Source organism: Aythya marila (assembly GCF_965140915.1).
Source record: "Aythya marila genome assembly, chromosome: 5".
Taxonomy (NCBI): Eukaryota; Metazoa; Chordata; class Aves; order Anseriformes; family Anatidae; genus Aythya; species Aythya marila.
In genome coordinates, this window is record NC_139046.1 from 33,348,744 (window position 1) to 33,375,672 (window position 26,929).

Below are 26,929 nucleotides of genomic sequence, written 5' to 3' on the forward strand. Positions count from 1 at the left end.
TATTATTATTCTACTTCTCTTTGGCAGAGAGACATTGAGAAGTTAAAACTAAAAAACGACACTGGGAGATTACAGCCAGTACCAAGTCCCACAAGGTGCTTCTCTTTGTGGGAGGGGAAATGTAGATGGCCTTAACCAGATAGCCACAAGGAGCTATTGTCTTTCAAAATGTTATCTGGATGGCTTTCGGGCAGTACTATGTAGCCTGGTCAAGCCTCTGCTGGCTGCCACCAACAGGACAAACTGAAACTTGTATGCAAAATCCTCTTACTAAGTAAGGGTTTTAACATGAGACTCCAATTTAAAGTGCCCCAGATCATGATGTCGTATAAAGTAGTATAATCTGGAGCATTGCCTCTTACTTTTTAAGTGCTTCAAGCTAAGAATGGGGTCTGATAACTGGATGTGTTTGCACTGCCTTTGCTGCGTCAAACAGCTAGAGTAGTTGTTTATGCCACATTCCAGTGCACGATGTTACCCTGTGTATATCAACCTCAGCAAGATGATTTTTCCGTTTAAAAACAAAGATTATATATCCTGATATGGTCTGTTTACCATTGACATTCTTCTGTTTGCTGACTGGTGTTTTCTGCATCATCTAGGTGGCCAGAGACAACCTCCTTATGGGACATCTTGGGTTCCTGTGGCATTGGGCATTCTCACAGCGCTGGTCACAGCTGTTGCCCTGGCTCTTATTCTGCTTCGGAAAAGAAGGAAGGAAACACGGTTTGGGTAAGGAAAGTTCTCCTTGTGCTGCTTAGAGACATCTTTGCTTTTTCCTCCAGTGTGGTTTTCAGACTGATTATTTTGCAAAAACATTTGTGGTTTGAGTACAATCATGCATACTGTCTATCACACCCTTTTCTGCCTTCTAGCCATGCCTTTGGCAGTGTGGTTGGCCGAGGGGATCCAGCAGTCCATTTCAGAGCTGCCAGGTCTTTCAACAGGGAGGGCCCAGAGCTCATTGAAGCAACGTGTAAGTAACATGACCTGAATTGATTCTATGTGAGAAGTTGCATTCATGCATGTACTGTGCTCTGTGTTTTCCCTGAACCTGATGTTTTTGGATCAAGAATATGGGAAATAATATACAACGATGCTTAGGCAGTCTGTGGATGATAGCAAAAGTGAAAGGCCAGAGTTGCTGTTACCATACCAGTTACATAGCATCATTTAGTTGCCACTTAAATTCACGATGACTGAAACTTAATGCCTTACACTCAAACGTATCGCTCTTCTGCCCCAGTTTTACACTACAGGGACTCTTTTAACTGTAATATAATGTAACAGTGAAATGAGTATGGCTTAACAATATTAGCAGTATGCTTTAGCTCAGTTTTCTATAAGCATGAACCAACTGATCAGTCCTGGGAGGCCAGGAACTGGTAACTTCTCAAACAGCAGATTGAGTCCCAGGAATGGCCAGAGTTCAGATGATCCATTTCTGCCTTCTGATTCAGCCTGGGCACAGCTCTCTGTATCAGCTCTGAACAGCTGGGTTAGGATGATGCTCCAGCTGTCTTTGACTTTGCTCCCAAAGATTTAGAGATCTTTTCATTAGTCTAGTGAACATAGTGTTGGACCTTGTTACCCATTCAGCCAGGTATTGTGAGACTGGTACTGTTCTTAAAATAGTCTGTGTGCCAGTCAGACTATTGAAAATAGGTGCAGCTCCATCAATTTAAATGAAGTTGGATGAGCTGGTGTCCATCCAGTGTCACTTCTGATTGCATTCTGTACTCTCAGCTATTTACAATAGTTCCAATCAGATTGGAGATGAGATTAGAACAGGTGATTCTTGATGTTGTGACAGAACATTTAAGTACCCATGATTTGACCCTTCTTTTGTTTTCTTTTAGTGGAGAGTGTGGGGATCAGTGATGAGCTGAAGACAAAACTCAAAGATGTCCTAATCCAGGAACAGCAGTTCACCCTGGGAAGGATGTTAGGCAAGGGTAAGAACCAAAACCTGAATAAGAATTTACATTAAAAGTCCACGTGTGTTGCCTTTACTGCTGAGCATGGAGAAGCAATTACAAGCAACTGGTTTTCTGTTCTTCTGTATGTAGCTGGCAATTTAAATGACACTTTGTTCCACTGGGGTAAAAGATTTCAAAAGTTTTGAGTGACTGAGGGAATATTAGCTAAGCCATACCTATAATACGGCTCTACAGAGTCACAAAATGTTCAGCTTTCCAAAGTGCTGTTGATTCACTGGGGTGTGAATTTCTTTCAGAGGTTTAAACAAAGGAATGTTCACTTAAGCTTCTCTCCTTTCTCCTTACAAAGGGATGATACAAAATTCCTTCCATACCAGCATACATTCAAATATACTAAGACAATACAGAGACAGATGATGTACCACAGGCACCACAATGCCTCACAAATACATTGATTCAATTTCATATGTTCTCAGCATGTCAGGTGGTTTGGCTCCAGATTTTGGTTTGGGAATTTGGAGGCACATTTGGAACAGGTTCTGAATTTTGCTGGCATTTGTCCTCATTTAGGTTCATGGGAACTCTTATTGTAGGTTTCCAGCTGGATCTCCCACACAGGTGCTCTTACCATTTCTCTGAAATTTTTAGGTCAAGAGGTATGGGCAGAGTTAAAGTGGGATGCTTCTCACCTATCTTTAGCTAATAGACTGGCCCAGGAACTCTGTAAAAAGATGGTTTTGGGCTTAGACTTCCAAAATTGCAGGCTGGTTAGTGTACTAGTTGTTGAATCATCCTACTTTTTCAAGCCGAGGGCAATCTCTTAGGAATAAGTGAAAGTGTGTAATGATAAAGTGAATAACTAAAAGAGTATCATAAATCAGGGGTCATAAGCAAAAGGGAGCTGGAGTGTTTGGCTTCCTTTTTCTTTATAAGACTAGTTTTATTGAATTCACTTTAACCCTGGCCCACTGGGAGCTTTCTTCCGCTCCATCCCTCCCAGAACAAATCTGTTTCTGAAGGCTCTTTCAGAGCAGGAAGATGACCTTCCTGCAGAAGGTCAGAGGGCTGAACAATGCTAACAGTGTCAGCTCTTAGCCAGTTTCTGGAATCCTGCTTTAACCCTCCTGGGCTGCCCTCGTAACAGGTAACAAAGTGGGAATTGGCTGTAGTGGGGCCCTTGGTGGAAGGATACCAGCTGGCAGGATCTGCTCAGTATTGTCAGCCCCATTCCCCCAAACTCATACTCAGTGTGTGTGTTAGAAGAGGGCATGGCTGTGTTATTTTGGGCTCTGCTGACTCTGCAGCTGAGAAACAGTTCCAAAATACAGGAGCAGTATAAAATTGCTGTGATCCTTACCTTTTGTCCTCTTTGTGGTCTGATCCACTGCTTGTGATTATTGTGAAATAACACATGCCAGACAGTAGTCAAGGACACTGTTGAAAAGATAGTGGAAAGATGATGCTTTTGGGGTATGTGGCATGGTGCCATTCTTGCCTTCTTCTCATCAGTAACACATCTTGGATGGGGTAATTAGTTACCAAATTATGGAGAGCAAATCTAGAGCCAGAATTAATGCAAAGAGGCTGTTATGCTATGGTATAAAGCTATTTCAGGGTAAAATAATCTTTAAGGGATTTAACTAGTTGCATTTCCTGTAACCTCCCTTTGAGAACACACAAGGCTGAACTCTTCCTTGTATGAATTAACATACCATGTACACACAAGTAGGTGTTGTATGTTTTGTCTGGCCAGCAATGATTCATGCAAACTGTTCCCTGAATTTTGAGAGATAAGGCCTGATTGTGTCTCAACTGACTGAGTCCTGGCACCATTACTGGACTGTAAGCTCTGACAGCTGTCACCTCCAAAAATGGTCAGCACTGAGCTTCCTCAGCCAGCTCATCCACTTGTCTCTCCAGCTAACAGTCCTTTCCCTGACCAGAGTTTTGCGTAGCTGCGCTTCTCATGATGTGTCTTCCCCAGAAATGCCTGCCTGGGATCCCGGTTTATGCTCTGACTCTGCGTTGTCTGCCTGGTAGAGGATTGCTTTCTTTGCCTGTTGCATTCCTTTGCTTTCTGGACTGCCAGCACAGTGGCGTCTGTCTGCTGGTAGTGCTACTTCTAGGCACGCACATGCTGAAAACTGCCGAGTGGAGCTGCAGAATGGAAAAAATGAAGCTGGTAGCTGCATTTCTTGTGCTTGCTCAGCTTCTTTGTCAGCGACCCCTCGTGTGAACCTGCTGTGAATCATACGTTCTTCAGTAGAAGCTGTTCCCTCACTGCCTGCTCTGGTCATTTCACAGGGGAATTTGGGTCAGTTCGAGAGGCACTACTGAAGCTAGATGATGGCTCTTTCCAGAAAGTGGCAGTAAAGATGCTAAAAGGTAAGTGGCAGTAGGGCTACCTGAAGTCCTTAAGAGAAAGAGAGCTTAAAAAGATTAAATGCTGTCTGTCCTGTTCTCCAGCAAATGTCTCCTGACGTTCTTCCTTCCTCTTCTCTGAGCTTCCCACTCAACCCCTCTACGAGTGTTTTCTCCCACTGCTTTCATTTCAGTCTCTTTGTAGTAACTCTTCCGGGAAGGACCTCTGCCACCTTAGTTGATTGTACAGCATCTAACAAACAGTGATTGCAACCAAAAGCAAGTCATAGCTACAGCTTTTGTGTGCACAGGATCTTGTTCAGTTGCTTGATTCGACACAGTACTACATCATGCGGCACAGACAGCTCAGGCAGGTCTGCTTTGCAGTAACAATCCAGCAGTGAAAAACACATTTCTCCAAGCATGTGTCCTAGAATAATGTGTCCTAGAATAAACAGAAGAGTGTTGGGACTGAATGTAGGGGCAAACTAACTCACTTCCGTCAGGAGTAGGTGACAGAATAGTCTAACTGCCTTCCAGTCGCTTGTTTGAGGAGTATACATAACAAGGTCAACTAACGTTCATCAGGTAGAAATGTGTGACAGCAAAAGCAATTAGCAGGTATAAGTGAAACAGTGTGTGTGCATTCCTATATATATGTTAACGTATGTTATTTTAGCCCTCGTGCCTGTAAGGCAAAAATTAACTGTGACTGGCTGAAAGCAGAGTCACGCTTGCTTACCTTTGAAGTTAAAATTGGCTGCCACAGAATGCCAGTCTGTACTAAGTGTGCTGATACCAGTTAGTGTGAGTTATATCATTTTCTCCAGTTTCAACAGTAAAATAAATCAGTTTGCAAGCAGTTTTGTGAATAGTCAAACTGTCTGTGTTCAGCCATCTAACTTGAACTCTGTATCACCTTCCAGAGGCACCTTTCTTTCTCCGTTGGCCGTAGAAAGGAAATCCACTTCTGTCTTCTGAATCATATTAAAATGCTTGCCTACAGCAAATAATGTGAATATTCCTGTGTAGGTCTGAGTCTGATCTTGCCAGCAGTGCTGGAGGGCTCCCGCTAAATTCAGCAGCACCAGTGGGGGAGGTAGACTGCTGGACTAATTCTTGATTATATTGATGCAATTCCATAAATCTCGGGTAATAAGTGAGAAATATTTTACTTCAAATTTATGCTGATGTATGTCGTTGTTGAATTTAGTCTGAGCTCTCCACTACTGTGGCTATTTAAGAAATCTGAGCTCCAGCACATTAGAAGACTCACTTGTGCTAAGAGATGCGAAAGTGTGGATATTTCATGTCATCCTCATCAAAGATGAGTTGATTTCTGCCACTGTAGCTCGGGGCTCCAGGCCATCTCCTCTGTCTTAGTGTCTTCTTTAATTCTGTGTGCCATCTCCTCTCCCTGACACTGTAATTTAGGTCCCTTTAGCTAATGTATTCTTAACATCTTTAATCCACACGTGATTTCTGTGGCTTCCAAGGAAAGTTGTTGCTGAGAAAAGAGCTGCTAATTGGCAGGTCTTTCCTGTGCCAAGAAGCAATTTACCAGATGTCCCTGATGTATGCTTACTGCATTCTGTCCCAGGAGAAAGTGTTAGGCTCTGCTTTTGTTGTAAACTGGCTCATCTAGCTGTAGGTCTGAGAGGATGTGCGAAACATCCTCTACGAAAAGCTTCTGATAATCATTATCTGCAACGTCCCTTGGAGCCACCCACTGAGGAAAAAACTCGGTGATTTTTTTTTTCTAGCGGACATCTTTACCTCGACTGATATCGAGGAGTTCCTGCGAGAGGCTGCGTGCATGAAGGAGTTTGACCACCCGCATGTCACCAAACTGATCGGTAAGCCAGCAGTGCTGCTCGTGGTGTCATGGAGCACTTCTCATTCCTGCACTATCCCCCTCAGCCTCACGTGCCCACCTGTGCTGCTGTCCAACAGCAGTGGTGGTGCAGCCACCCCTGTGGTGCTGTAGGGAGCAAGCACGTGCTCCTGCCCAGGCCTAGAAGAGGTTGAAGTGGGTGTAGGTGCTCAAAACAAATGTGCAGCCCTTGTACACCTGCAATAAGAATCTCACTTAAGCCATTCCTCCCATTCTTGCAAATACTACAGGAGCATGCAAACGAGCTTAGAACCTATCCACCAAAAATGCACGTCTTTTTCCTCCAGATTTGTAAGTGAAAAGCCCAGCAGCCTGTAAGATGGTCCTGATCTGTTTGTTAAAACCTCTTTTCTTTGTGTGTGCTCTCCAGGAGTCAGTCTACGGAGCCGTCCCAAGGGCCGTCTCCCAATTCCCATGGTGATCCTGCCCTTCATGAAGCATGGAGACCTTCACGCTTTTCTGCTGATGTCACGGATTGGGGAAAACCCTTTTGTAAGTCTTTTTTATTTAAAATTCCTTTAGGGAGGGTGTGGATGTTCAGAGAACGTGCAGATCAGTTTGGGCTTGGTCTCCCAAAGGTGTTGATAGATGATCAGATTCTGATACCAGAGAAAGCTGTGTTTGGGATAAGATGTTGAAGTATTTAATCCCATGCACATTGAGGACCAACTTGTGCTTTCCATTCCCTCCCTGTATCCACATGTTCTGGCTTAGTAAGCTAGCAGTAAATCTTGCAGTCTTGCCATAAGTCATTGAAAGTGTCCAGGAACAGACCTCAAACTATTATTTCTTTCAGAACTTGCCTGTTCAGACACTCCTCAAGTTCATGATTGACATTGCCAGCGGGATGGAGTACTTGAGCTCAAAAAATTTCATACACAGAGACCTTGCAGCTCGGAACTGCATGTAAGTGAACCATGAGCTTTTAGAGAATGACCAGAAGGGATAATAGAGGGATGCACAACAGAAGTGGGGAGGGATCGTCTCCAGGAATGCTGTGGGGGGCAATTCTTAACCTTCAACTTCCAGCTTGTCCCTATTTATAAGGACCCATCCCATCATTGGTTTGAGCATATATTTTCACTGCGTTGATTACAATATGTGCTTGTAATTAGTCATTCTAATAGCTGTGTGTCAGCATGGGCTATTTGTTCCGCCTTATAATGTAACCAACGGGAGAAAAAGGGTTTGGCTGTGTTAGGAGAAAGGAACTTTAAATATAGCCTGAAATCTGTATTCTTTGCGTCTATTTGGAGGACTTGATTTTCACAATATAAGAAATGTAGAATTTCCTGGAAAGCATGTGAAGAATGGCTAATATGGAGAACGCCTTTAAAAATAATTGCATGGTGAACACACTGCATGATCCCACATTGCTGTTCACATCCCCAAACTGCCTTGCCTGCTTTGAAGGGAAGAAAAGTCTGGTTTTTGTCCTTTCCTCTCTGCTTCCTCCCTGAGAATGGAGTAAGGAACAACGCATTCTGGCAGACAGAACTCTGCCTCTGAACAAAACCACCACAACCAATAAAATCAACAAGAAGACACTGATTTCTAAAGGCATCTAAACGTCCAGATGTACAGACAGGAGCCTGATGGTTGTAATGAAAAATGAGGAGTTAGTCTGCTCCAACACTTCTGAGAAACCCATGCTGTTTTCCTGTTTTTAAAGAACAATAAAAAAAATAGCAGACTTCCTTCAGAGGAAGCTGAATGCCTATTTCATCACATCTTGGGGAAAGCAGGAGAGTCCGTTATGAAACCGAGAAGCATAATATCTTTATGGGCTTCACTGGTACTACCTTCTAAAGTGCCTTGGTTTAAGCAGGTTACGGATCAACTCAGAAAATTAGCCTGGCCTGATCAGAATGGCTTGCAGATGTAGTTCAAGCAGTTGTAATGTGCAATCTAGGCAAGCACTGTGTTTTTTTGATCACTTACACAGGGTACAGGTCTCACTGACAGCAATGAGCAATGCCAGTGTCATTTGTTGATCTTTGAGCCTGCAGAAAGTATCCGAGTTCACTCTGGATGACAGAGTGGATCATCTGAGCGTGGCTGTTTGCTTACTTCCTTGTTCCTAATTGTCACCCTGTTAGTCTCAAGGAACTGATGTGAGACCACTCAACTATTTCACATTGGTCATCAAATAGATGAAGTCATTATCCTTCTGGGTAATACTTGATGACTACATACCTCAGTTTCCTGGCCAGGAAATCTTGGACGTACCTCTTTTCTTGCCTGAGGTAGCCATTAAATGCTTTTCTTAGTCATTAACACTTTCCCGTAGGTTGGATGAGAACATGAATGTGAGTGTTGCAGACTTCGGGCTTTCTAAGAAAATCTACAGTGGAGACTACTACCGTCAGGGCTGTGCTTCCAAGCTGCCAGTGAAGTGGCTTGCTCTGGAAAGTCTGGCGGATAATCTGTACACAACACACAGTGATGTGGTGAGTTGCTTTGGTGTGTTCGGGGGCTGCTTGTATTTCTGCAGAAGTGGAGGAATCCTGTGTTCGTGGAGGATGGGAAAACTCCCTAGTGGTGGGAAAAGGGACTTTGTCTGGTAGCTTGTGTTGGAGGGACAGTGCCACCTCTGCCTTGGGTATTCTCAGAGCTTGGGACTAAAAATACATGAGTGACTCATGTCAAGAAGAAGAAGAAGTGAACTCTTTTCTCCTTTTCCTGTTGTCCTTTGGTCTTTCTTCATTCTTCAGTTGTTATCCCCATCGTCTCCTTCACGTTTTCCCTTATCCTCCTCATTTTCTTCTCTATGGACAGTCTCTTACTCACTCTTTTTTCTTACTTTTCTGCATTAAAATTTGAAGGTGACCTAATCTCAATTGCACGTAACCCATACAGTCATGTACATGTGTAGCAATGATACTCCATCCTACAGAAAGCACTGATGGAACTTTGTAGCAGGAATACATCAGTGCTTAGACATTCTTCCACATAACTTCTCTCAATCCTCCGAGATTTTTGCTTCCTTTTCCCTTGTTTGCTTGTTCTGTTTTTCTTTTCTGATACCTTCTCCCGTATTCCTTGCTGCCTTCTGACTGGGTTTTGCCTTAGTTTTCTCCTTCAGGCCTGTGGACTTGCCTTCTCATTTGTCCATGTCGCGCAAATGGGGAGCTCACCAGTTCTCTGTGTTGTTCCCTTTCAGTGGGCGTTCGGGGTGACCATGTGGGAGATTGTGACCCGAGGGCAAACCCCTTATGCTGGCATTGAGAACGCAGAAATCTACAACTACCTCATCAGCGGGAACAGGCTGAAGCAGCCGCCGGAGTGCCTGGAAGATGTGTGAGTACTTCCTCTCCCTGCTGACTTGTGCTTCCTTGAGAGGTTTGGCTTATGGGACGGAAACGGGGGCAGCTGGCTGAGACTGTGACCTGAAACCATCCACTTACCAGCACACAGAGGCATTCACTAGAAAGTCTCTGGGTTAGCTATCAAATTTGCTCTGCTGGCAGAGCTCCCTGGAACCCGTGGTAGCTCCACAAACAGCTACTTTGGCTCAAGAGCTTGAACAGTATCAATGCTAGAAGCTCTTGGCTTTGTAGAAACCGTAACTGCATTTCCAAAGCTCACTGTTCCCTGCCTTCTCAGGCCAGCATCTTTGAAGAACAGTCTAGCAAGTTTACAAGGAAACTAGATTGCAAAGGCAGTGGACTACAGGTGCTTTTCAAAGCTAGGCCTCCAGTTTTCAAACTTGGATCTACTACTCGCACAGAAATCAGGATGATAAAGGCACGGGAGACAGGATTTAAGGTTCTGTAGTTCAGTGTCCCACCTTAAATTGCAGGCTAAAACAAAACCAGGACAGCCTTGTGGATATCGGTTTCAGGCAATTCCAGACTTGCAGGAAGGAGTCAAGTAGCCTGCTGCGGAGCACAGAACTGCACATTGCAGTCCATGCTCCTGCTTTAGTCCTGTGGCATATCTACAAACGCTGGCTTTAGTGGCCTTTTCAAGCCATACCCAGTGTGTGAAAGGGTCAGCAAGAAGTCCCCGTCCCTCACGCTGTGATGGTGCAATATTCCACATAGTTTCCTCTCCCCAGACTTTTTTTTTTCCAAGTAAATGAATAATCTGTACTCCTTACTGAAGCTGTGCACTTTTGTCTTTTCAGCAACTCATTTTAACTGTTCCCAAGCTTAAATGAAAACATTCTTATGCCGCTGCTTAAATTCATTATGTCTGCATCTTGACTGCTGTGAGTAGCGGTGGTTCCCAGTTGTGGAGCTTACGGCCATAGGATGTTAAAGATGCCAAATGTAGGGAAGAGATTCAGTGAGCTGCCTGGCATTGAAGAACAATTCATCAAAAACTACTGAAAAAGTAACCTCCATTTTGAGAGGCCTTTGAACTACAAGTGATTGAGACCCAAGGAAATATGCCAGAAACACCTTATTATATGCTCATCCTTGGCTTATGTGCTTTTTCTGGGCTTCTGTCAGCGGCAGCTGCTGTCAGCGGCAGCATCCTGAGGCAAATGGGCTTTGGGGTTGATCCACTACAGCCAGTAGTTCCTTACCTTTCTTTTGAATGAATTCCTGGTGTCTACCCAGCAGGGTAAAAGCATGTATTTTAATTTGGTGTTGCAGAATAGGAAGGTTCTGTTTTATGCTGAGCATTTAGAGTTGTTTTGGCCACTTGAGAGGGACATAATTCAGGATTCAGGCAACTGAGGCATTGAAGCTTTCTACAAACCTAGTGTGAGATCCAAAAGAGGCTCATAAAGCCAATGGCAAGTGAGGGACATAGTAAAAGCTATCATGAATTGTTTAATTTCCCAGTGAGGGCCATATCAGATCTTTTCGGCTTACAAGCTTAACTGAGGCTTGTTTGTCTGCAGTGTTCTCCAGTGCCAGCGCTGTGCTTTGTCCCCGCTCCCTGCAGAACTGGTGACAGCAAACAGGAGCACAGCTGCTGCTTTGGGGGGCAATGTGTGAGGAGGAGGAGGGGGATGATGGCTCTGGCCATGCTGCAGCCAGGCTGGTGTGAGCCGAGGGGCAGAGCCCATCACCCCCCGTCCCCTGGTGCCATCTCCTCGCACCAGCACTCAGGCAACTGCTGCTTTTGGCTGGCGTTTGGCCGCAGGATAAACACCATCTGCGTGGCAAGACAGGGCCTGCAGCCAGTAACAGCACCAAACAGGTGCTGAAGTTCAGCATCCCTTGGCAGGCCTTTTATTACTCTCTAAATAATTATTTTGATTAAAATGCTTTTGAAAATAGGAAGGAACGAGTTTAGATCCATAATACCTGCCCATGTGCCATCACCTGTGCGAAGCCAAAGCCAATGAGTTTTGGAAAACTCTCAGTGCTTTTTAATTGTGACTGCAGAAATAAATGCCTCGCTCTAAATGTATTTAATACCCTGAGGACGTACCCAGTCTAATTTAACAACAAAAGTTATGCAAATTCTGTGCAAATAAACACACACTGAAGCTAAAATTCTTGCTATTCTCTATTTTCTCCGCTCAGCAAAGCCACTGCCTGGAGGAGGTCAGAACATGTTCACCCATGTTGTAGGTTAGGGAATTTGGATGTCTTGAGGTAGTGGTACCTCTCCAAGGCACATGCCGGAGCAGTGCAGGGCTGCACTAGCTCCAGTGTTGTAGAGGTGGGACGGAGCCCTCCAGCAGCAGGTGAGGAGCTGGCTCCACTCACCTCCTCTGCAGGCGTTCCCCTCACTTGATGGCTGGGCAGAGCTGCGCTGTGCAGAGCCCCTGCTGGGATGTTTTGGGGTGGCTGTGTGGGGTCTCAGTGCTCTTCTCTTCCTCTATTGCAGCTACGATCTCATGTGCAGATGTTGGCATCCCGAGCCCAAGCTACGCCCGAGCTTCGCAATGCTCCGGTACCAGCTGGAAATGATTCGGGGGAGGATGTCCACGCTCTCTGCCAGTCAGGACCCTCTTTATGTCAACATTGGGAAGGACAAAGAGGTGTCCGGCAGTGACCCTGCCCTGCACGCCTCCTTTGCAAACACGGACGGTGATGAGACCGTGGCTGGGGCAGCTGCTGCTGTCACGAGTGACTATCGCTACATCATGAGCCCCTTGTGCCTTGGAGATGATGCCGAGGCTGCAAGGCATCCAGATGGGCAGGAAGGGGAGGACAAAAGCCTTCTGTATGAGCTGGAGACAGAAGGAGAGAAAAGTTGTTAGTCTGTACATAGCAGTGACACTCTGCTTCCCTGGGACGGGATGTGTGCAGCCACGGTGCCGCGTCGCTTGGGGCTCCGATGCCGGATCTGGAATGGCTTTGAACAACGCCGGCCGGAGCTCGTGGGCAGCTGTGGCAGCTTTCACCAGCTGTGTGGGCTGCAGGTGTGGACAGCTTGGACGGACCACAACCCTGACACCCCCTTGGATTTGGGGAGGGGGGGCGGTAGGGTGGGGGGTTGATCACCTCCCGCTGAAAGAAGGTCAAAGCCGAGGTGGGCAGTCAGTCTGTGCTCTGGTCCTTCTCACTGACAGCTGGAGCAGAGCTGAATGCACCCTCTGTGTTCAGTCAGCGCTCGCTCTCGTGTAGATGTTGTCTTCGGTACTGGCTGCATGACTTGGGACTGGTACCTCTGAAAACACTAGTGGGTATTTACGTTGTCATTCAGGACACCAGGGAAAATTCCCCTGGTGTTCACCCAGCAGTGCTGCCTAGACATGTTGCCTACCTCAGTGGTTCTCAATCTGCAGATCTCCTTTCACCCAGCATTGAGTTTGAACATCTGGTACACTTCATGCGGTAACACTTGCAGCTCCTTCAGCCCAGGGCTCTTAGGAGATTCAGATGTTTCAATGAGTGGTGAAATTAGGAAGAAAAAAAAAAAAGAAAATCCAGCATCTGTCTTCACCCCACACACCTCTTTTGTATTTTTTCTTCTGTTTGGCATCAGCTCAGGTCTGACCAGACTTGCAGCTGCCATTCAAAGGGGAAGGAGGGAGAGCAGCTGGCGCGGGTGAGGGCAGGATCTACCTTCAAAGGGATTGAGAGGAAGCTGTAGAGAGGACTTGCCAGCAGTAAGGGGAAGCAGTGCCAGTTAATGCTAAGCTCTGTCCTCCAGGAGGGGAAGGAGACTGCTTAGCTGCAGAGTGGCAGCCTTGCATCACTTTCACCAGGGGCAGGATTCAGTATTTGATTTAGAATGGGTTTTCTTTAATCTTTCTCTTTAACCATTCAGTGACTTTTTCCAATAACCCAGTGCTGTAGCTGCTGTGGTGAAGGTGTGAAATCAGTTCGGGGAAGGTGTGCGTGTGTGTTGGGGGGAAGAACAGGGAGATCTCATTCTAAAGAGAGGGAGTTGTCATCACAAAAAAACTTGAGAACCACTGGCCATTCTGTTTAGGAGGTCTTTTGGCACGCTGTAAAAGCCACATCAGATCATAGACCTGTATCACTGCAGCCTTCCAGACAGGGCAAAATTAATGGTTTTGCTCTTTGGATTTTGTTTTGTTTTTCAATCAGCATGTCTGACTCACTGTAACTGCAAGCGCTTCTGTGGTTTTTAATAATTTAATATTTTAATGTAAAATCAGCATTTGCTTTGTGCAGTGGTTCCCAGCAAGGAAGTGCAGTTACATCTTACTCTAATTATCCTAAATATTTGCTAGATCTTGATTTCTTTTATTTCCAATGCGCTGAAAACTCGGCAGAACCACAAGACTTAGGATTCCTCATTGCTCTTCCTTGGAAACAAATACCACCGCTGTCATCACTTGCCAAGTTTGCCAAGGTGGGACCAATGAGTAGAGTTAGACTGCAAGGCTCAGTATCGGGACACCCCATTGTTCAATGCCAAGTTCTTGGTTATTGCAAGCTTAGGGGCTCGCTACAAAGCTTGGGTCCAGTTTGATCCCTTGTGGCGAGCCCTTTGTAAGGGAGGGAAATTCCAGTCTGGGGCTTGGGCATGGGTCCTTTCTGTGAGGTTTCCTACCACAATACAGCCTACAGCTGTCTCCAGAAGCTCCGTACGGTTCCTCGGTCACAGATAGGAACTGCACAACCTTACAGCCCAGGCACTAAGGGGTTTCTCTTCGTAAATGCAGGTGAGAAGATAACACCTAACAAAGGGTAACAGACGTGTGCAGTGCACACGGTGGCGGAGGGCAGAAGGCTATGCTCCCTGCAGCTGCCTGGGAAGCGCAGATGTACATATAGATTCTAACTTTGGGAAGCATGTCATTAGTTTTTATGCATTTTTTTAATAATAAAATACGTACTGTGTCCGCGTCACGGCCTCTTCTCTGTGGCAGGGGCTGAGGATGCTCTGAAGGGGTCTTCTCCCTTGCTGCGTGGGGTCACGGGTAAAATGGGCTCAGCAAGCCTCAGCTAAAAGCCTTTCTCCCTTCCCAAGCCATGATTAATCTGCTCCTTGGAGGCAAGGAGCTTGCTGCATCCTACCCCTACGTGCAGCCTCTGCTCCAGTTCCTTCCCCCTTAAACCTGCCTGCACCCAGCTGCCTGCTGGCAGCACTCCCTGGGGAGGAGAGGCTTGGAGGCAGCGGGTGAAATTGGGCTGCTGAGTCAAATGTTCCCAACGCAAGATAGAAGAGCCTCTGGGTTTCCAGCTCACGGAGAAGAGCAGGCTCGCCTCGTGCGTTTGTTCTCCATCAGCTGCACGCCCTCTGCCTGCCGGCTCACTCCGAGAGGACGAGCGATGGTGAACGGCGGGAGTGCTCACCCCCCATCTGCAATGCAGGAGAAACAACTTCCAAAGTGCAAAGTGGATGCTGGGGTTAATATTTTAAGGTTCCAGTGCCCAGTGCTGTCCCTTGGATCTGGTTCAAAGGATGATTTAATCCTTTTGCACGCAAGCCTGGTCAGAGCAGGTACAAACGCAGCTGGGCCGTGGGTGGGAGAAATGACAGCAGAGGAAGAGGCAGTGAGGGAAGGAAACTAAGATGGGCAGAGGTCAGGTGAGCTGTGAAGGCAGCTACAGAGGGAGCTGGACAGCAGGGCTGGGGCTCTCAGTTTGTGAGGTGCTGGAGCAGGGAAGGCATTTCCCCGGTTTTCCCAGCTGGGTCCCAATTGGGGGGGGCTGGCTTTGGGTGCTGGTACAGGTTGCAGTACTGCTCTGTACCAGGAGCACTGGTGCAGGCACCCTTCTGGCAGGCTGTTTTCCTTACAAACCCAAGCAATTCTCCCACAACCACCCTTATTTGGCTGTCATGCTCGGTAGGTTGTGCGTGAGGCCAGATGCGTAGCTGTTCTCGTGCCTATCACCTTCCTTCTTGGCCTGTGTTTGGGCAGGAGCCTTGCTTTACTGGGATTTACCCAGTCCGAACACCTGCTGGAGTCAAATGCAGTTAATTTTGGGTAAAAGTTTGAGTCTGTCTGAGCACAGCAAGAAATAATACTTTCATGTGCATCTTTTTTCCTGATATACGTTGCATTTTGCTGGCAGAATTCATTCTCTAATGCTTGGCTGGCAGCTTTTCCAAATGCCCCCCCCCCCCCCCCTTTTTAACCATTAACTTCTGTTGAGGCAATTCCGTGGGGGGCCCATGTACAGAGTCCCAGTTTTATAGGGACTTGTTAACACCCCTTGTGCTCTGTTGGGACACCTGGAGCAGAGCCAGAGAAGCTCTCCCCAGCTGCGGCGCTCACCATGGCTTTGCCCCCCGAGGAGCCTGGTGGCCAACAAAATCACCGAGTTTCTGCCTGACAGGAAGGCACTGATGTGTCTACAGCCTGCCCTCAGAAAGCTTGTAAGGACTGCATCGCCTCCAGACCTCTACTTTGCTGTCGTTTTGGCTGCAATGAAGCAATGGATTGAGAAGTTTTTAGGGACAACACGTGCGGGCTGTGATCAGGAAGCCTTGTTACCAGGGGAAACCGGAATCGATCGCTCGGCCCAGGAGCAGAAATACCGACGGACGTGGGTTTGATCGCATGGGCTCTGTCACAGCGAGGAGCTCAGCGTCGGCATGAATCAGCCGCCTGTCACCGCGTGACGGTCTCGTGACAAAACCGAGACGATGGAGCCCTCGGTTAATAACTGCTCTGAGGATCCTCCGGCTCGAGGCATGCTGAGCCAGTGCGTTCCTACATGTGGGCAGGCTGGGGAAGCATAAAATCCCTTGGCTGTGCTGACGACAGCACCAAAATGCAGGGCTGGGTACTTCAGCAGCAGTAGCTCCTTGTCCAGGGCTGCCCCAGCCCCAAGGGCAGCCGCCAGCGGGTAGGTCCAGTTTCCTCCAGTTTCTTTTTGGTGGCTTAAAATGGATCTGAAAGATAGGTCAGACCTCGGGAAGCGGCATCTCCGCCCGTGGCAGGGAGTTGGAAGCAGATGCTCTTTAAGGTCCCTTCCAACCCCAGCCATTCCGGGATTTTATGGTTCTGTCATGTGGTGAGTTCAGTACAGATTTAATGGGACTGGAGGAGCTTCCAGAAAAGTCTTTATAGGAGCTGACTCTCAGCTGCCTGCTGTGTGCGGTGACGGGAATTTGTGAAGAGGAAGGAGGGTTTGCATGCAGGAAAGATCGAGTTGGGAATACAAGACACTGCCCGACCTGCTGGAGAACACGCGTCAGTAGAGGTGACAGAGTGGGAGTGGAGAGAAACCGCGGGGCAGGCGAGAGCGGCGCCGTGCCCACGGCAATTAGCGTGGCGAATCTGGGAGCTCGCTGCCTCGCGGGTTAATCTGCGAGACAGCGATCCCGGGAGCTGCCCTCTCATTAACCAAGCTGCGTGGGAGCGCGCTGCTGCCACCTCCTCGCTTCTGCGCAGCCGGTGCGTGCCGCGGCTGCAGCTGCTGTGCCTGCACACTGCCGGCTGCAGCAGGGAGCCCTTGGTCACTCGCTGCTGCTGCTCCCTACTTCCCCTTATTAAATCGCACTAAACCAAGCCACAAAGCCCGCCGAGGTTCCAATTGCTGAACGGCGTAAGCCAGCATGCTGCCACTAACACCAGGCCTAATTAATGCGTTTCCCAGTGTTAGCTGTCTGCATCATTCCTCCTCCTGCACAAAGATACATATGAGTAGGAGCAGAAGCATTTTGCAGGCATGTGGCTGGGTGCAAGAGAAGGGACCAAGCTGTAACAGCCTTTTGGTACCTGGTACCCGGGCTGCAGGGTGTGCAGGCAAGGGAAGATGCAGGGGCTACACCGTGCACCCCAATTGCACCCCAAGACAGAGCAGGATCTGATGCGGGTGCTTAGCTGCTCACAGGAGCAGTATCAAATCCTGGCATCGAGGCTTGGACAAGCACTTACACTGAGCGCTCAGCTAGGGCAGCCCAAGCCCCATCTGCCCTGTATTTGCTCATTCCCCCCTCCCTGTGCTGCAACGTGGGATCCCGGCGCTGCTGACGGTAAGGCGAAAGAAAGACAGCAGAGGCTGCAGGCAGGAGGCTGAAGCACGGGCACGCGTCTCCAGCAGCGCCGCTGCGGGGGTGGAAATCTCCGGCAGAGCAAGCAGCCGGTGACTCCGCACCCCTGAGTGACGCCAGCCTGGCTGCCAACGCGCCCAACTGCGCCAGCGCCATCTCACCGAGGCTGATGCACCGAGCGGGACCCGGGGCAGCGACCTGGCTGGCTGCTTGAAGGGTTTTCTCTGCTTTCTACCTCTCGATGGGTTTTCTGTGCTTTAAACCTATTGATGGGGGCTCTCCGGGTCACTGCTTGCACTGCCCAGGGCTGCTGCCCGGCCAGCGGGCCAACTTTTCCTGCAGGCATAATCAGGCAAAAATCCAAATGAGAAGAGCTGGCCCTATTTATAGCAGAAAATAGCCTAGCTTGATATTATTTTTCTGTTTTCTTTCTTAATACGCTCAGGAAAATATTCCCAGCCTGCTGAGTCCTGCAAAGCTGTAGCTGCAGTGCTGGGAGAACAGACAAGGGCTGGCCCACAGGGGCTTTATTTGGGGATTTATGCTCCTGCGTTTGGCAGCCGCTGTATCAGCAGAGCAGAACTTACAAAGGCCGGCTCCCTGGCACGGCAGTGACACAGCTGAGGCAACTGCGCAGCCTGCACCCGGCCTGCCTTCATGCCGTGCCCCCACACCCCTGGGTGAAGATGTTTTTTTCCCCTCCTTGTGCTCATGCAGCTGCTGAGCCCCGCCGAGCCCTGGTACCGGTACCGTGGCGGGGCAATGGGCAGCTGCTTGCAGAAGTCCACGGGATGATGCCTTCGCAAGGCTGGCATGAGCTCAAAGTCGTGCTTTGCAGCCTGCCCGTTTCTAGATGATTTTTTATTGGCATCAGAAGGCTGTGCCTGTAGAAAATCTGTGCTTGCCTTCGTTCCAGGAAGGCTCTAAAATTTTATTAGGAAAAATAGTGGATTTCTTTAATTTTTTTTCTGTAAATATCTTACAAAGGGTGCAGGCGATAGCACATCACTGAGCATGAGCTTTGCAAATACAAGCACAGATGTCCTCAGCACACTGTTAGTGAAACGAGGTGAAATCCTCAAGAGGACAGGGCTTTCTGCTTTCTTTCCACGTGTTTGCAGGGTGACGTTCAGCCCTGGTTCCCCGACAACTGACTGTCCCCAGAGCCGATCCCCCAGCTGGAAGCAGGGCACTGGCTTGCTTTCACCACATGTTGTGGCAGGGCACAACATATCTTTGCCTCAGTGTGGATGAACCTGCAGAAAACATTGTGTTTTTGTTACCCCCCCCGAAATTCTGTTTACAGGAAGGATGTCATGAACTTCTGCTCAGTTAGATTGGTTTTGCAAATCTATGGGAAGAAAGTGAAGTCAGAATTTGTCCCCAGACTAGTCCTTTTGCCTTGTATTGACATTTGGCGTGCAAAATCTGAAGAGATTTCTGGGTGTGCAGTTAGGGTTGCCCCTGCAAGGCCCACAGTGAGACTGGGAGAGCAGTGAGGAAGCCTGTGGCAGCTGCCAGCCCCCAGCCCATGCCAGGCTCATTTCTGTGCTGTTCCCTGGGATATTTCTGCAGTTTTGTGATGTGGTTGTGCTGCTTATCGGTAGCATCCATGGAGAAAGCGTTTTACATATGACTTTGCTTTTGGCTGGTTGCATTGTCTCTGCCATTTCTGCAGCTTCTCGGGGCGCATCTCAGTGCAATGCATAGTGTGCAAACGGTGCCTTTGAGTGGATGCCTTAAGGTGGCCCTGGTTCGGATGAGGGGCAGAGCCCTGGTCCCAGCCTTCCTTCTGCCTGCCTCCCTGCACTGGTGCTGGTAGGATGGGGAGGCTGCAGGGCACGGACACAGTTTGTCTTTTAGCACCGTTTACACTCTTAATGTCGATCAGGGCTGCTGCAAATGAGGATGCTGCAGCATGAGAACTACAGGCTTCACCTATCTGAGGAATAATCAGCACTTCTAACGTGAAAGGAAATAATTCTGGGAAGCAGCCGGCAGCTGGGGCACTCACTGAACAACAGCCAGCCAAGAGCACTCCAACGAGCCGAGCCGAGCCGACTGCTTTTGCACAGAGGCTCACGGACACGGGTAAGGTGCTTTGTGGCTGGTGCTTTCAGCTGGCCCCGGGGGCAGCTCCTGGCTCCCTCGGGCTGGAAGCCAGCAGCAGCACAGAGGCCCCATTCGGATCCTGCTGCATCCTCTGTGCATGTGTCTGCGCTTTGGGAGGTGAGCAGCAGGCAAGGGGGGATCAGCCAGGGCCGGGCCCCTCGCAAAAACAGAGCTGCTGAGCCAGCCTTGAGCTGTGAAATGTTCTCTAAAGGGTATTTTAGGAAAGGTTTGTTGTCCTCCCCACATTTATTAAAAGGTCTGAGATTTATTCTATTGAGATAACGATCTGCCCTCAGGGAGCTGCCTTGCAAGCAAACATCACCCCCCTTTGCAGTTTTGCTGGTGGGAGGAAGGTTTAACCCCTTGCTCTCAGAACCACCCGTTATCCTAACAAAGGGACAGTATCTGCTCCCGGGAACTGTTTTCTACCCTGTCCGGGCAGGGAAGGGTTTCTTAGGTCGTGGTCCCTTCCAAATGGGAAAAGGATGAAACAATACTGGGCAAGACTTGTCACAGCTGGAGATGCCAAACCTCCAGTGGCTACAGCAACTGGGGCTCTGGCTTGCTGCCCCCTCGGGGAGCACTGATCCTGAGGCAGATCCCAGCTTCTGCCCCTCAGGAACTGGCCCCAAGGAAAAGGCCAGCTTGAGAGGGGTTCCCACAGACATTTTCCTGGGAGGTTTCTACCTAAGATGAGCACCAACAGGAGCGAAGCTCACAGAGGGGAGAGAAGAGAGGCTGCTGGGGAAGCAGGCTGGGAGCCCCAGCGAGTAGCTGCTGGCTTTTCCTGGGGCCATGAAACTAAAACAGCGAGGGGCAGGCCTTCCACATCACCCCACGTTGTTCCTTGGGGGAACTGTTTTTAAGAAAATCTGCTCAGCCCTTCTGCCCAACCTTATCTTTTTACCCCTAGCAGTTGATCAATGGCATCAAGCTTTGGAAATAAAATATGTATTTATTTTTGCTGCCCATTTACACATCATGACACAGTTTGCAGCTCTGGCAACATCCAGCACGTGCAGGCTTAAATCATGATGATGATGTGAAACAGCAGTGGCTCTGAGACGACCCATCCTCTTCTCAAAAGGTTTGCCCAGTTCAAGCACCATGGCGGCATCCTGGGGAAGCAGCCACCAGCAGCGCACCCCTCCCACACCTCCTGACAAGGAAGCCCTTATTTGGGATGCAAAATCAACACGGGAAGGCTTAGGAAGTGGCAGCTTCACAATTATCTCAGCAATCTTTATCTGGCTGCCGCGTGCGTGAGGCTGATTTCATTAAACATCCACACGTTGTGTGCTTCAGATGGCCCTGACTCACTGGGAGCGCAGGAAGGCGCATCCTGGCGTTTCGCAGGCTGCGTGATTGATCCAAGCCTGTAACCGGCGCGCTCCAGGCGTGAGGGTGGTGGTGGTTGTGAGAAGCAATTAACTGTTGTTTACGCATAATTATTTCCGTGTTACGACTAATTACAAACGGGCGTCATTAATGGGAGAAGGTTTGTTGGCGGGGGCTGGGGCTGGGCAGGCACACCCCCGGTAACGGCTCTGGCAGCCCCTCGCCCCTCACAGCCCGCGTTATCCCTAATTAATTTTATTTAAAACTAGTGGAGGCAGCGCCCGTTTCCGCCCGCTTTTCTGGGCGCACACGACCTCGGCTTCCACAAGCCCCTCGGCTCTCCAGGGCGCGGGCCGCCGGCTCCGTGGCGCGGCCGCGCGGGGCGTGAGGGGGCGCGGCGCGGGCTCCCTGAGGGCGGCCCCGGCCGCCATTTTGTGCCCCCTGCCCGCCGCCGCCCGGCCGCGCGCGCTTCCCTCGCGCCACGGCGGGGGAGGGGCGGCCAGGGCGGCGGCGGCGGCAGCAGGGCGGAAGTGCGTCGGCGGGCGGCGCCGGCCAATCAGCGGTGCGCTGCCGGCGGGCGTCGCGAGGCAGCTTGACCGCGGCCGCCGCCGCGCTGCGCTCCTCCCCCCTCCCGCTCGTCCCCCCCCCTCCGAGCCCCGGTAACGGCCGCGCGGCGCCGCAGCCGGCGCCCTGCACCCGCGGGGGCGGCCCCGGCCGAGGGCAGGCGGGAGGAGGAGGTTGAGGTGCTGGGGGGGGGGGGAGGCAAAAACGGGAGCGGCCCACGTGATGGGCCGGCGCAGCCAATGAGGACGGCGGGAGGCTGCGCGTGGCACGCGAAGGCCGCAGGAGCCGCGAGCGGGCCGCGTGGGCCGGGGCGGTGCGCGGCGCCCCCGGAGCCGGCGGCGGGAGGCAGGTAGGAGGCGGCCGGGCCGGACCGTGCCCCCCAGCACCGCGTCCCCGGGTCCGAGAGCGGCGCTCGAGGAGGAGGCGGCGTGAGGCGTGCGCGTCACGTGAGCGCGGCCGCCCAATCACACGTGCGCGCTGCCCGGGCCGCGTTTGAGGCGAGCGGGCCGGGGAGAGGCGGCGGGAGGGCGGCGAGCGCTCCGCACACACACAGCCCCTCGGGGGTCGCGGCACGGGCCGCCTGCACCGCGGGAGGGGTGTCCCGGGGGCGGGGGTGTCCTGAGGAACCGGGTGTCCCGGGGGAGGGGGTGCCGGCCCTGAGGGGCGGCGGGGCTGCCCGCTGCCTCCTTCCCCCCGCCGCCGCCCGGGAAGGGTCCGGTGCGGCTCGGCCCCCAGCAGCTGCCGCCTCCCGGGGCCCTGCCCCCCCCCCCCCCCCCCCCCCATCCCTTTCTCTTTCCACCGTGCTCGGCGCCTGCCGTCACCCGGCCTCGCCCCGGCCCCGCGGGCCGCGCCCGCCCCCTGCCGAGCGGGCCCCGCTGAGGGGCTGTGGGGGGGCCGAGGCGGGGCGTAACGGCTCGCGGGCGGCCGTTGGCCCGCGGCGCCGCGCGTGCGCCCCGGCACGTCGCGTGAGGCGGCCGTTGGGCAGCGCCCCCGCCCCTCCCCGCCTGTCCCCTCCCGCCCCGCCGCTCCCTCTGCGGGCGGCCCCCGCCGCCGGGCGCTGCCCGGCCCCGCCGCGGCTTCGTGCGGGGCGAGTTCGCCGCCAGCCAGCCCCGGGGTGGCGCCGCCGGGAGTCCCCGGGTGAAAAGGGAAGCGGGGAGCGGCGCTTGTGGCCGGGAGGCGTGAGGGTTTGCGGTTGTCGCTTCAGCCCGGCAGGCGGAGCGGCTTCCAGGAGGCTTGCAGTAGCGCGGTTTGGGCTGTTCGCCTCGTTCCTTGAGCTGTCAGAGCTCGTGCGTTCACGCTGTGACGCTGTTGGTGCGTGGCTGCTGCTGAGCTCGCCGGTCGTCTTCTCTCTTGCTTGGCAAATCTCCCTGAAGATTTGAAGACGCTACAGACTGAACGCTGAAGGTCTCGTGAAGAAGAAAGCAGGCTGCTAGGGGAAATAGCGATCCAGGGCGCTCTGCCCAACGCAGCCGCTCAGCACGCTGCTGCAGCACCCTTTTGGTGCCCTCAGGCACTGGTTGTTTTGTCTGTGAGTCTATTGAGAACCAGAATGGGGAATTGATTCTTCTTGAAAGTCTTGCTGTGAGCAAGCATTTTTGTGCCTATGTATGTGTTTGTGGGAAAATAGCATAGTTCTTACTCCTGGCAGAGATGGCAGAATTATTTCACTTACCTATTGTGTCAGGCAGCACCAGCTATTACACTCACCTAGTGTTGGTGCACATGCTGCTGTGTCTGTCATGGCAGGTTAACATGCAACTGGATGAAGCCAATGTTAGTCCCACGTGTTAATAAACTTGCTTGGTTGTCTACCAGGAAAAAAAAATAAAAGAAATATTTTTTTTGGAAGTCCAAGATGCTTACAGACACGGTGGAAATAGATCTTTGCTTTAGAGGAGTGAGGAAGAGCTTTCACTTGAGAACAGCCATTTGTCCATTTGCCGTTGCATAGGCAGCAGAGGATCTACAAAAAAAAAATGGAGACGTAATATGCAAGTAGGCAACAGTCCCATTAGCTGCAATACCAGCAAGACTTTCTTCTTGAGGTCTTGTTCTTCAATAATTAAGGATGTGGTGGGATTTTTGTTTGGTTGTTTTGTTTTTAAGTACTGTGTGACTTTAGAATCCAGCATCAAATTATGATGGCAAAGATTCTCTCTTCACAATAAGATGGAATATTCTTTCCTTTTCTGATGGATTCTGGCTGTTCTAGTGCCTATGGTAAATCCTTGATGTGTCTTTTTCTGATCTTTTTCTGATCTGGATAAGGAAGAATGAAGTGAGAACAATATGGGTGAGAAGAACGATGAAGGCTTGTCCTGAGAAGAAAGTAGCCAGAGGAGAGAGTCTGTTTAACAAAAAACAAATGAAGGCCCAAATAGAAAGGCAGTAAGGGATATAAACAATAAAGAAGAAAGAAGATGGAATGTGGAAGCCAGATAAAATATATCTACAATGAAAATGTTTACGTTCATTGCTACAATCTCTATCTTCAGGAAAAGCCAATTTGGAAACCAACAAGATCGTGACCTAAGTACAGTTACACAGATACTTGGGATGATGGAGTTGTGCTGTTTTGCTGACTCGTGCAGTGCTTTTTGCTAATGTTAATGTTGTGTGGTTGGCCTGACCGCAGCATAAGTCAGAAACGAAGATGGATATGAAACTTGGAACCCATCACCAACAGTGTGGTGCTTTAAATGCAGTTACTTTCCTTTTATTGTAACTTAACAGGGGAATAGGGTTTCCTTGATGGTTACAATTTGATGCACTAGAGCCACTGGCGACTCAGTAGTAATAAGCATCTCTACAAAGCAAGAGCTGAACAAGTAGCATAGCCCTGAGCTGAGGTGAAGTCTTCCTTAATTTCCTGACTTGCTCTGCTGAATGTTCTTATTTTTGGCTCTCATTTTTTTTCTATGATGTGGAGAAGATCCTCAACTGAAGATTTGTACATGCGGTAAAAGTTTTGTGATGGCTGTGAAGGGACTGAAATTGATCAGATTGGTGGTGTTGATTATGGCCAGCGTTGCGTGGGAGATAACATACAAGCTTGGTTTCTTGTTTTATCTTGTAGCTTTCCATAGTTGGAATAATAGGATATTAAAAAAACTCAGCATTATTAATGATGTTATGAAGAATAGGGGGAGTAACTAAAAGGCTTTATTTTAAACACTGAAATAATAGCACATTGTAAATACCTACACAGGTAAAGCACTGGTTATTTACAGTAAACACTGATGTCCCTCCCTTTCTTCTCCCCAGTGGTTTATAACTAGTATAAAGGGGTTGTGTTTCCATTTTGTAGTGTTTGGTATTTGGGAGGATCTCTGTGTATCCCCAACGCTCAGTAGCTCCTTAGAGACCTGGATATCGCACACTGCGTTGTGGGATTAATGGTGTCAAACAAAACACTGACGTAAAGGGGGGCTGAAAACTGTGACACGCTTGGCAGTTTTTCTATAGGAGAGGCCAGTGCAGGTATTTCCTCCCTCCCCCAAGTGTTTGCCCGCAGAATAGAAACGGCAGCTTTTGCAGGGGTGCAGCTGTCAGTCTGTGAAGCACTTCCTGAGCTACCAGCTAGTCAGCTGGGAATAGTCAGGGCTCCGGGTGGTGCGAAGTGAGTTGGGTTTTACTACAAAGTCATGTTCTGAGCTGAAATCTGACATCTCACAAGCTGCGTCATTCCTGCATGTTGGGGATGTGAGTTGTCTGTGCAGGTAGGGCATGCGTTTCAGTATGTTTGCATCAACAAGGAAACCACAATCTGGAAAAACAGTTTTCTTACTATATTTTCTTTTTTCTTACTATTTTCCCCAGCAACAATCCATTTCTTAAAATAAACTGTCTTTTTTTTTTTTTTTTTAATCTTAGGCTATAGCTAGGTTCTACCACGACTTACACCTGTAATCTTCTTGACATCAAATTATACTTCCTCATTGTAGCTGAAGGAAGAGCTTCAACTACTTCTCTGTCACAACTAAGTGGTGTAAACTATTTCTTTTTGTTAAGTAGTTTTGGGGTAGGATTTTGTTGCCTAAGCCCAGGGGTTGAGAGCCATTATATACGATGTGACATCTGTGTACAGCAAACGCTGAGCTCTGGCAGGCCAAAACTCTTCTGGAGAAGCAGTTGGAGAGCAGTGGGACAAGTAATGGTACAGAAATGGGACTGTATACGTTGAGAGGAGCAGTTTAATCCAACATGGAGTTTGAGAATTAACAGACTTTCTTGCGGCGTGCTACTGCGTTAATCATTCTCCCAAGTGGCAAAGCATTGGCTAAAGAAAGTGTATTTTTGTATTTTAACCCCACTAGTGTACACATTGCACAACGCTTCTTGCTATTTATAACATCACTGGATTTCCAGGTCTTTATAAGTGTTTTTTGTGGCCACAACTTGGGACTTGGTATGGGTTTCAGGGCCGCCTGGTCTTTGTTACTGGCAGACTTGAAGACTAAGACTCTGCTGACTCACTTGTGCTGGGTATTGGCATGGTTGTTTTGGTAGCTGTCCTTTCCAGCTAGCGAGTGTAGTTTCAGCTGCTGTCACTTTTAGCTAGTGAATGTGAGAGCTGAAAGCCCCCGTTCTGCTCCAGTAGTAGTGCCTTTCATATACCATATCTGAAAGTACGCCATCTGACACAAGTCTGGTGTATCTCGACTTGTGCAGTAGGGTTCTCCGTATTCAGACTGAAGAGATGACTGCTAGCAAAAAAACACCAGCAGCCCATCAGCACCTCTTTTGTGTTTTCCGCAGGTTTGCAACCGTTGAAGTTCTGCCTATGTGTCTGCCTGCTGCCTTGCTCTCCCCATACCCACCTAGTAAAGCCTGGGCCTTGTGACCCTCCAGCTGGTGGTCTGCTATGGAATCTTTTTTTGTTTTGTTTTGGTTTGGTTTTTGGTTTTCAGTGCAGCTCCAGCTAGCAGTCTGTGGCCTGCTGGTTGCTGAAAGTTACAATGGCTGTGTTATTTGTAGTGGCGAGGCTGGGAATTGGTGCTCTGTGCTTGCAGGCATTACTGAAAGAAGGCATGTAGTTTGCATGACACACGCTCAAAATACCGTGTTTTGGGAAATAGTGTTGGGAAATGCAGCCTGAAAAGTTTGTAGTTTATGCTTTTGAGGCTCTGTGAAGCAGGGAGAGCACTGCTGGGTGGTGAACTTCAGAGTTTCTGGTATGACCGTTGCGTTATTGGTTACTATCCAGCGACTCCACTGATTGTGGAGGGCAGTATGCAGGTGGTGCATGCCAGTTCCTTTCTCTGTTACCAGTTGGTGTCTAGCACAAGTAAGGCTTAAAACTGCTGTTGTTACTGATCAAAAGAGACAGTTCTTTATGGCAGTGCTCTGGTTTCTTGTCAGCTGTAAACTGCTCAGAATGGGGCTACTT

General features: G+C 49.5%; 2 protein-coding genes across 12 annotated transcripts in view; both read left to right on the forward strand.

Annotated features, from left to right (window-relative positions):
- TYRO3 (TYRO3 protein tyrosine kinase) overlaps positions 1-14,420 on the forward strand; it is a 39,714-nt gene extending 25,294 nt beyond the window's left edge. The window contains exons 10-19 of the mRNA XM_082761268.1: positions 603-732; positions 876-976; positions 1,860-1,955; positions 4,245-4,325; positions 6,065-6,157; positions 6,566-6,687; positions 6,992-7,101; positions 8,486-8,645; positions 9,359-9,495; positions 11,989-14,420. Coding sequence (XP_082617394.1) covers positions 603-732; positions 876-976; positions 1,860-1,955; positions 4,245-4,325; positions 6,065-6,157; positions 6,566-6,687; positions 6,992-7,101; positions 8,486-8,645; positions 9,359-9,495; positions 11,989-12,364 — 1,406 coding nt within the window. The 3' untranslated portion in view covers positions 12,365-14,420. The remainder of the gene's footprint in view (positions 1-602; positions 733-875; positions 977-1,859; positions 1,956-4,244; positions 4,326-6,064; positions 6,158-6,565; positions 6,688-6,991; positions 7,102-8,485; positions 8,646-9,358; positions 9,496-11,988) is intronic.
- Positions 14,421-21,546: 7,126 nt separating this feature from the next.
- Positions 21,547-26,929, forward strand: part of MGA (MAX dimerization protein MGA) — a 64,561-nt gene continuing 59,178 nt past the window's right edge. For all 11 annotated transcript variants that reach the window (XM_082762079.1, XM_082762071.1, XM_082762068.1 and 8 more), the window contains exon 1: positions 21,547-21,889. The gene's annotated coding sequence lies outside the window, so the exon portion shown is untranslated. The remainder of the gene's footprint in view (positions 21,890-26,929) is intronic.